The 10,104-nt window shown below is 41.9% G+C and overlaps 2 protein-coding genes across 3 annotated transcripts in view; one reads left to right on the plus strand and one right to left on the minus strand.

Annotated features, from left to right (window-relative positions):
- The window catches only part of vps36 (vacuolar protein sorting 36 homolog), a 10,974-nt gene extending 9,896 nt beyond the window's left edge, over positions 1–1,078 (minus strand). Inside the window, exons 1-2 of the mRNA XM_016528430.1 lie at positions 891–1,078; positions 557–625 (exon numbers count right to left, since the gene is read on the minus strand). Coding sequence (XP_016383916.1) covers positions 557–625; positions 891–986 — 165 coding nt within the window. The 5' untranslated portion in view covers positions 987–1,078. The remainder of the gene's footprint in view (positions 1–556; positions 626–890) is intronic.
- Positions 1–10,104, plus strand: part of LOC107720660 (proline and serine-rich protein 1-like) — a 16,286-nt gene that overhangs the window by 515 nt on the left and 5,667 nt on the right. The window contains exons 2-12 of one of the 2 annotated variants that reach the window (XM_016528428.1): positions 1,803–1,924; positions 2,047–2,112; positions 2,194–2,262; positions 2,354–2,448; positions 2,543–2,636; positions 2,746–2,856; positions 2,958–3,041; positions 3,189–3,267; positions 3,454–3,546; positions 4,466–5,888; positions 7,198–7,345. In XM_016528428.1, the coding sequence (XP_016383914.1) occupies positions 1,880–1,924; positions 2,047–2,112; positions 2,194–2,262; positions 2,354–2,448; positions 2,543–2,636; positions 2,746–2,856; positions 2,958–3,041; positions 3,189–3,267; positions 3,454–3,546; positions 4,466–5,888; positions 7,198–7,345 (2,307 nt within the window). In that variant the 5' untranslated portion in view covers positions 1,803–1,879. Of the gene's footprint in view, positions 1–1,302; positions 1,925–2,046; positions 2,113–2,193; positions 2,263–2,353; positions 2,449–2,542; positions 2,637–2,745; positions 2,857–2,957; positions 3,042–3,188; positions 3,268–3,453; positions 3,547–4,465; positions 5,889–7,197; positions 7,346–10,104 lie in introns of those variants that run through there. The other variant, XM_016528429.1, reaches the window with a different exon arrangement.

The raw sequence follows: 10,104 nt of genomic DNA on the forward strand, positions 1-10,104 counted from the left end.
CCATGGCAACAGTTTAAAAGTAGCCCAATTCCATGGAAAAAACGCAGACTTCCCTGCATCCAGCACGAGCTGCAGGAGTCAGATTTGACTGATCACGGAATGAGAGGAGAGATGACTGACAGACCATGCTGGAGGATTTGCTGCTCAACAGATCCTAAGCTCATTGCCAAATATCTGATCTTCCTTTACACAGAGTGCGTGTGATTGCAAGTGAAAGTGAACAGCGAGCGCTCATTCAATAGAGATTTAAATACTCCGCATATTGATAGTGGCTCCCTGATGCGCGAAAATTATATGCAATATTAGAATGTTTGCAGGAGCACTGGACACAAAAAATCATGGGAGCGGGCTGATAATTCAGCGGGAGCGGTATTAAGAAAACAGTCCCTCGCAGGGCTTTAATACGAAAACGCACACAATGAATGGCAACAGTAGAAAGCCGAATCCCGGACATTTTGGGTGATTTTTTTAGGTCCAAAAAGAGGACATGTCCGGGAAAAAGAGGACATATGGTCACCCTATGTAAGAGCAGCAAAAGTTACTGAAGATGACATACATGATTCTTCTGGTCTCTCCAGAGAAGGCGATGGGTGCTGAGAAGAACGACTCCTACATCAAGTTTAGCCTGTCAATATGGAAACAGGATAATATGGAGCATTATTATATACACTATCTATTCAAGTGATGCATAACTCATTATTATATTTTGTATTACCCCATTTCTAATTCTACAATTTCTTTCCAACAGCATTAATAAACAACATGTAAACGACATCATCTAAAATATACGTGTTTAACAGTAATGTTTACATCATTGTCAGGTCACTATTTTCCACATGGTTGTAATTTCATAACTTTCAGTTGAATCCACACTATCTACGAATAATTACCTTGTCTTCCCCATCGTAAAGTCTCACTCCTCTTTGCTGAATTACTAACGTTTCGTTCATCTCAAGTAGCCCATTTGCCCAAACAAACCTGTCCATTTTTAACAAAATAATAAAAAAGTAAATAACAGAACTAGGGCATATTAAACGTGAAGCTGTTTACTTCCGCCTAGGTGTCCGGGAACGCGCCTGTTTGAAAAATACGAAAATCCATTCAGAACTTCACTCTCCCCGCATTGCTTTTAATGTGTGTTATAGAAAGTCATAAAAATGAACTTAATAGTATCCATTTTATTTAAATTTCCCCCATTTATAAGAATTTGAAACCTACCTAATTTGTTTGTTATCTTTAAAAAGAATTGTCAGTATTTATGACAACTCGAAAACCTTAATATAAGTTAGTATTTGAATAATACATTATAAATAGTTTAGAAAAATGCCATTTATTTCAAGCTATAATGTCAACTTCTCTTGAGGCGTATTTAGAAACAGACTCTTTCATGTCGGGGTCCTGACAAAGGAAGTCGCACACGAACTGCAGCCTTTGGCATCTTTGCTAAACCCCAACAAACAGCGACGATATATCAAAATAAATAAAACTATCGCGTGAACTATGATCTTCAGTCACTTCAGCGAAATTTGTAATTGTGCAAACACGATAAAAGACATGCATATATGTGAAGAATGGTGCATTTGAGGAGTGTGCTAATTTAGCACAGGACTATTGTTCCTCATGTCATGATGCCAGCCTGAACTTAAAGAGACCGCTAGCCTTCTGTTGTACCTGCTGAACCTCTCCGAAATGATTCTGGCTTCACTAAAAGGATAGATCATATGCAAAAAATTTGATGAATTCAAACATTGATGCTGTGAATAAATATAACAAGACTACTGCATGAAGTTTCCAATCAGCAGGTGAATGAAGGGTCGTCATTGAGATGCTGTAGGGGGAATTGATAATCAATACAGTGATCAGAGCATCGACAGAGAAGATGGACAAGAAATCCTTTGATATCGTCTTGGACGAAATTAGAAAGGTATAATTTATATTTGCTGCATAATACAGGTTGTCTGTTCTGGAAATCAGTTTGGTTGATTATGGTTATTAAATAAGCAACAGAGGATAATATTAATACTGTAATTCTTGTTTGTTCTGAAGTGTGTTTTGACAGATCAGCGAATCAAAGCTATAGAGCAGGTTCATGGGTATTTCTCCAGTGAACAGGTATGCTGATATACTTACAGTAGAGAACTGTAATTCTGCGGTTATCTTACAACTACTTACCTGTCAAACTTCCTTCCTCAGGTGATTGACATTTTGAAATACTTCTCCTGGGCAGAGCCACAAGTAAAGGCAGTCAAAGCCCTGCAGCATGTAAGATTTCTTATTGATTTTATTCATCTACAGTCTTGTTAGTTGAGTGAAATGACTTAATTTAACTGCATAACATGTTTTTTTCCTCCAGAAAATGGTTGCAATTCCAACAACGAAGGTTGCAAACATCCTTAATTGTTTCACATTCTCAAAGGACAGAATTATTGTACTAGAACTCATAGCTCTGTAAGTTACGCTCTACAGAAATCATGCACATCAGCAAATATCCAAACAAATTGAATATAATGCGACAAAGCAATATGTAATGTATACTTTACAGAAATATTTCTGATGCCCAAAATTACCGTCCCGTGGAGGATGCGTTCCGTACTCACCTCGCTGAGAGGAAGCGTGCAAGAAGAATCCTAGAGCAGGTAAAACTTACTCGTTCATGTGAATTTACAAACTGTACATCATGGCCAAGTGTAGGCTATATTGAATGAATGAGGATTTAAATGCAGTACATGTCTGTAATTTGTTTAGGTGTGTAAGGTGGGATGTAAAGCTCCAGTGGCGATGATTTCATCCTGTGGGATGATCCCAGGCAACCCTTATCCCAAAGGCAAACCCAGCCAGGTCACTGGAACATTCCCTGTAAGTTCCTTCACTTAATAAATATATTAAATACCTTGTAAATGCATATTGCTTCATTTAGTTCTTTAAAATTAATTGTGGCTTTTATTGGAACTTTTAAGGGATTGCCTGCCAAAAAGGATGGAGACGATGCAACCCTGGATGGAAAGGGCATTGCTGCACGCATCCTTGGACCAAGCAAACCGGTATGTTTTAATGGACCGGTGCTACTGCCCAAACATATTTGTTCTTTGAATGTTTCTGATAGTTCATTAGTGGCTAAGAATTCCATCATGTGATCTTGAATAGTGAACAAATTTCTTATTACATCCATTTCTCTCTTTTTCCGCAAGTCACCATCAACGTACAATCCACACAGACCTGTGCCATACCCTATCCCGCCATGTAGGCCACATGCAACCATCGCTCCAAGTAAGACCCTTTTCCTTCAGATTAGAATAAAATGATCAAGAATAAATTGTATGGGTAATAATCTTCCTAATGTACAAGAAACAGTAGACCATGCATATGCCAGCAATGTGTCTGTGTGCAATATGAATGTTAATTTGGGGGACTGGATGCAGAATGTTCTTACCCTCTTCTCTGGATGCTGCCTAGGTGCGTACAACAACGCAGGTCTGGTGTCAGTGGGTGGGGTCATCACTGCCAGTGTGCCACCCCCACCCTACCGAGCCACTCCCAATTTGGCAGGTACAACGTGCAGTTGCTAGCGCTGTGTGCTGCCTTTAACAGCTGTGACTGCAATGCTGTCTGTAGACGCTACCTCACCACGGCATGCTCTAAATCTGCCTGCAGCACCTATAGCATGCAATTTGATCATGCTTAAAACTCTCTCCGGGGTTTCTTTACTGATCTAATATGGTAATTTCCGTATGCCACGACTGATTATAGAGCGCGCAAATTCTAGAATGTGTATTATATTGGATTTTCCAGAGTCTATGTGTGAATGTAATGTTCTAAAAAAAGTTGTTACTTTAAGGCACTTGCAATAGAAGTAAACTACACTAATCACTTTCAAGTTTGAGAGCACAAATGTGCAAAAATGTAATCTTTAATTGTTAGACTAATGTTTTAGACTTGACTTAGTAAAATGCCTAAAATCGACATTAGAATTTTTCTTATTGTGAAAGGTTCTTATGTATCTTGGCATAAATGTTTGAAAGTCTCATATTAACACACATAATATTTAAGCCTTGTTGGCATTACCTTAAATAGTTTAAATCTATTGTAAGTGTCTCACTGCATCCAAGATGTTTGCTTGTTTTTTTCACAAACCTAGGGGACAAGTTGAAATTTTCTATTGAACCCAGAAAATTCTATAATATAGGTCTGCAACAATTTTGCCTAATTAATTTTATCACAAGGGGGCGCTATGTCATATATTGTCAGTCCATGTTTAGATTGTGAATGCTTGCTCTGCTGCATTGTGCATCTTAAGGTGCAGCTAGAGGATTGGGAGATTTCCTGAATTCTCTCTCACTTTCTTTCTAATGCGCCTTTAAAATCCAACATTAATAAACTTAAATGCATGTGGTACCTTTGTCTTTCCCATTTCATAGGGCTTTCTTCTTTTTAATATTTCATTGTTCTTATTGTTTCATATTTTCAGGTTACAGCCGACCTGCCAGTCAACAAAATCCAACCGCCTACATCTCCGGCACACCTGCTATCTCTCCTCATAACTCCACCGCATCTACTCCTGTCACCTCCCAGCCTCACCCTACCACACCAATCACTCCGGTTTTTCCTGGCATGGTCCCATCCCAAAACCCTGGAACCCCCTCCCCTACTCCCGCCCCCTCACCCTCAGTCATCAAAGGGCCTCCTCTCCCAGCTGGCTCTCCCCAAGTTGCCTCAAACTCCAGTGGCCACACCACACCAGTTCCTTCTCCGTTCCCTGGCATGCCCCCTTCTGGTCGAAACACCCCTTCCGTCATCAAAAGTCATACCCCATCTGGAACACCCTGTGGAACACCCGGGCCAAGTACAAGCATCCCTCTTTCTCCCTTCCACGGTGCGCCCCACTCAGAAACACCTTCCGGTGGACTCACATCTACTCCCAGGGCAACTGGTGACCCCTTGACTCCTCATGGAGCTATGGGATTACACTCAATGAAGGGTTACCCACCTTCCTCAGATTCCCAGTTAGCACTTTCACTCCCTGGCGCTCCCTCTACCCAGTCACATTCGGTTATCCGTAGTTACACACCCTCAGGGATGTCCTCTGTCACTCCTGGACGCTCTACTCCCAACATGCAAGGTGTTGGTGGATTACCAGTGCCGCCTGCGGCTCCAAGTCCTAAGCCCTCTCCTGGACTGACCTCCCAGGCAGCCATGTGTAGCCCTGCTTTGTTTACCGAGCAAATTGCCAGCTCCATGGCCCGGCACGGCGGAGGTAGTGGAAGCAACAGTCCTGTTCCTTCCGCTTTCAAAGGTCCCTCCCGCTCGGGCACCCCTTCTCTTAGCTCTCTAGTAATGCCTAACTCTACTGTTCTTGCCCGACCCATGGGCATGGCCCATGGTTCTGCCTCGCCACAATCTTCTTTACCCAGCACTGCTGGTGTAGCTGAACTCCACAGTCTTTACTCAGCTCTGGGCTCTCAATCTGGAAGCAGCCCTACTCCTCATTTTCCAGCAATGTCTCCTTTCCCTGGAACCCAGTCCTCCATTTCCGCCCCATCCACTCCTACTCCGCCAGTCTCATCTGTATATTCTGGCCTGGCTCACTCAAGCGCTCCCACACCCTCCCCCTTTGGCCTGGGATTGACCACAGCTCCCTCCGTGTTCCCGGGTCTTCCTCCTGGCCCAAACCCTGCTTTCCCAGGTTTTGGAGGCTCAGGGCCAACTGCAGCAGGTAGTCCAGTGCTGTCCTCCTTAATGGGGCTTCCAGGAGCCGCTTCCTCAGTAGCCACCGTTGCACCTCTCCAGGCAGCAGCAGTCGCAGCAGGAGTCCCCTCCTCTTCTCCTGTGCTTCCTGGATTCGCCTCTGCATTCAGCTCTAACTTCAACCCTGCCCTTGCTGGCCAGGCTGGGTAAATTTTTTCTATTTAATTATGTCGCATGACTTCATGAAGTATTAACAAGTAGAGAAGTTTGATTGTACTATTCTAGGGTTGATTTAGGGCAGGGGTAGCAAACCCTGCTCCTGGAGGACTACATTCCTGGAGACTCCAGTTCTAGGCCACTTGCTCCAACACACCTGCCTGTTATTTTCAATAAATCCCGAACACAGTTTATTAGGATTTGATTCGCTGATTCAGGTGTGTTTAAGAGAGGTTGGTGCTAAACTCTGCAGGATGGTAGCCCTTCAGGAGCAGAGTTAGCGACCCCTGATTTAGGATTATTTGAAATCAGCAGAAAGTGCTTAACCAGGGGTGCCCAATCCTTTTCCTGGAGATCTACCTACCTGCATAGTTCAGTTCAGTTCACCTGTCTGTAATTATGAAGTGCTCCTGAAGATCTTAATAAGATGGTTCAGTTGTGTTGGAGCAGGGTTGGAGTTGAACTTTGCTGGAAGGTAGATCACCAGGAATGGGACTGAGCACCCCTGTGCTAAACTAATATGTATCATCTGAATTGTCTATGGTACGGCAATAACAGTTCCAAAACCTAGTGAGCTGCCTACTTAGCCAACATTATAGGTGCACAACACAAGGGCTTCTCTAAAATATAGGAAGCATAATTATGCTTGATTATTTTTAAGTTGATTATGTGTATATTTAATTTAATATTGAAAAAAGTCTCAATAACTATAGTTCAGTCGAATCACTAATGGACTGTTTTTATCCACTGCTTGTGTGTTATGTATTGTATGCGTATTTAATTACTGTACTGAAAACCTATTGGAATTAAACGAGTATAAAGTAACTTTTGAAGTTTTGTCTTGGGATTCTGCCTTAGAAGGGCTATGTAGGTAGTAGTCAGCAAGGCAGGTCACTAACATTTTCCAGTTGAAATGCTCTGCAAAGTCTAAAGTCTATGTTTTCTGTCCTTCATTTTATCAGAGTGATATGTGCTCCTTGAAAATATTGGAAAAACTGTCATAGCTATCAAAAGTAAACCATAGCCACAAAAAATATTTTATGGTCATATGGCTGATTATCTTGAAGTTTAGATACCAAGTCTGTCAGCAACATATAACACATGTGAATTATTGCTGTCAAGAAGCGTAATTATAGTGAGCACATATGTGTGATAGCTTTTCAGATAGCACGCTTGCTTTGAATTTAGTATTACAGATTATTGTGCAACTAACAAGTGCATTCTATTTGTGTTAGTAAGATAATCATTAGAACAGCATTATTAATAGGCCTATGCAATGTTGCTTAATGTGTTACTCAGGCTAAGTGGTAGTCTCCAGGCCCCTGGAGGTACAGCTTTCCCAGGGCTGCTGTCTTTCCCCCCAGGGATGCCCAGCTTCTCCACGACAGCGTCTCCTGCTGCCCTCTCTGGTCTTCACAACTCCGGCATGCAATCTGCTCTTTTGCAGGTGGGGCTGTACAATTAATCGAAATTCAGTTTCGATTTCGGACTCCAACGATTATGAAAATATAATAATCAAGATAAAACGATTATTGCGGCCCATTCCGTCCCCTTTCCAGCAGTGCGCTTTCACTCGTCCATAAAAGCCCATTTTCACATGCAAATCAGTAAAATCATGTAACGTGACTTTTGCAAAATGGGACGTGCTTGAGTTATTAAAGTTGATTAGATTTATTAATGTTTTTAAAAGCGCTCAGAGAACTTGCGCTGTTCCTCAGGAGGCTTGCGCTCAGAGATGAAACAGAACAGGGACATCTAAAGTCATCTTTTAGCTGAACGTAAGCGCCTAAACCAGGGGTGTCAAACTCCGTTTCTGGAGGGCCGCAGCCCTGCAGAGTTTAGTTCAAACCCTGCTCCAACACACATACCATGTAGTTTTCAAATAAGTCTAAAGGACCCGATTAGCTGGATCAGGTGTGTTTAATTAGGGTTGGAGCTAAACTCTGCAGGGCTGCGACCCTCTAGGAATTGAGTTTGACACACCTGACCTAAACGGTCAAATACACGCAAAAATGTGTCAAAATGCGGCGCTTGGTGATAATTCACGTAAACCCTCGTCGGTTATGTAATAAATGAATGTTAACAGATGAAAATGAAAATACGTGTGTAAGAGTAAATTGGATCCGTGCGGCTCTTAAAGTGACAGCGGGCTATATTCCTGCTGCTGACTGTGGGCTTAATATTACTCGAACAACAAAAGACAAAGACAAATCACTTACTGCTCTTCACAGAAGTTCTTTTGTAGCTTTAATAAGAAACAAAGGAAGTTTAATTATTACAGTGAAGACTATGCTGTTTTATTTTACATTTGATTATTAAATTTCTATAGGCTGTTAACTGAATGCTTTAGACTTGGATTAAATTTATTTATTTTTGTTATATGGCCCACTAATAATCGTGTTAAATAATCGTGATTATGATTTTTGTCATAATTGAGCAGTTTTATTTGCAGGTAGGCATGGGCTGATTACCGGTTTCAAGGTATACCGCGATTTGAAAATGTCACGTTTCAAAACCGCTAATATTTTCCGTTATACCGTTTGTGCTGTATGCATTGTTTATCATGTCTCCTCAAAGACTGAAAGTGTAGGAATCCCTCAGGTTGAGTGCAGTGTAGAGAGTAACACGACCCTCCTCCTCCTGTTGGTGCGAGCAAGCGGTCAGTCACGTGTGTATGACGGCCGAAGGAGCTTCCTCTGGAACTTACGCGATCGGCAACCGGCCATTATGAAACAGAACAGGGACATCTAAAGTCATCTTTTAGCTGAACGTAAGCGCCTAAACCAGGGGTGTCAAACTCCGTTTCTGGAGGGCCGCAGCCCTGCAGAGTTTAGTTCAAACCCTGCTCCAACACACATACCATGTAGTTTTCAAATAAGTCTAAAGGACCCGATTAGCTGGATCAGGTGTGTTTAATTAGGGTTGGAGCTAAACTCTGCAGGGCTGCGACCCTCTAGGAATTGAGTTTGACACACCTGACCTAAACGGTCAAATACACGCAAAAATGTGTCAAAATGCGGCGCTTGGTGATAATTCACGTAAACCCTCGTCGGTTATGTAATAAATGAATGTTAACAGATGAAAATGAAAATACGTGTGTAAGAGTAAATTGGATCCGTGCGGCTCTTAAAGTGACAGCGGGCTATATTCCTGCTGCTGACTGTGGGCTTAATATTACTCGAACAACAAAAGACAAAGACAAATCACTTACTGCTCTTCACAGAAGTTCTTTTGTAGCTTTAATAAGAAACAAAGGAAGTTTAATTATTACAGTGAAGACTATGCTGTTTTATTTTACATTTGATTATTAAATTTCTATAGGCTGTTAACTGAATGCTTTAGACTTGGATTAAATTTATTTATTTTTGTTATATGGCCCACTAATAATCGTGTTAAATAATCGTGATTATGATTTTTGTCATAATTGAGCAGTTTTATTTGCAGGTAGGCATGGGCTGATTACCGGTTTCAAGGTATACCGCGATTTGAAAATGTCACGTTTCAAAACCGCTAATATTTTCCGTTATACCGTTTGTGCTGTATGCATTGTTTATCATGTCTCCTCAAAGACTGAAAGTGTAGGAATCCCTCAGGTTGAGTGCAGTGTAGAGAGTAACACGACCCTCCTCCTCCTGTTGGTGCGAGCAAGCGGTCAGTCACGTGTACTGTGTAGGATGGCCAAACTAAAGGAGCTTCCCCTGGAGCTTATGCGATCGGCAACCGGCCGTTTTTTGTCGTATTCCAAGCAACTCGTCTCTGTTCTGGACTTGCACAAACTGCGTTGCAATGCAATCGTTTTCCAAAATGTCATTTATGTGAAAATATGAAGTCTGTAAACACCCGTTAACACAGGCCAGAGACATTGAAGACGGACGCACAGAGAAAAATACTGAAGCAGGCAGATCACTCACTGTTCATGATGCACGAACAATTGGAAGAAAATCCTCAATATTGATTTGGGGGTTTATATGAATGTATTTCTGAGGGGAACTGACTGTCTTCAGAAAAGTTTACCTGTTTCAGCAGCACTGCTTTGTTTACGGCGGTAACCAAGGAAACACTGTACCTGGTGTTCCAGAGGCTCCTCCTGCTGTCAGAGAGTGAATCTGCATCTCATTCAGAGAGCATCTGCTGTTTGCTTCGTTCAGGCATGTACAGGTGCATCTCAATAAATTAGAATGTCGTGGAAAAGTTCATTTATTTCAG

This window comes from Sinocyclocheilus rhinocerous, unplaced genomic scaffold (assembly GCF_001515625.1).
Source record: "Sinocyclocheilus rhinocerous isolate Xijiao unplaced genomic scaffold, SAMN03320098_v1.1 scaffold603, whole genome shotgun sequence".
Classification (NCBI taxonomy): domain Eukaryota; kingdom Metazoa; phylum Chordata; class Actinopteri; order Cypriniformes; family Cyprinidae; genus Sinocyclocheilus; species Sinocyclocheilus rhinocerous.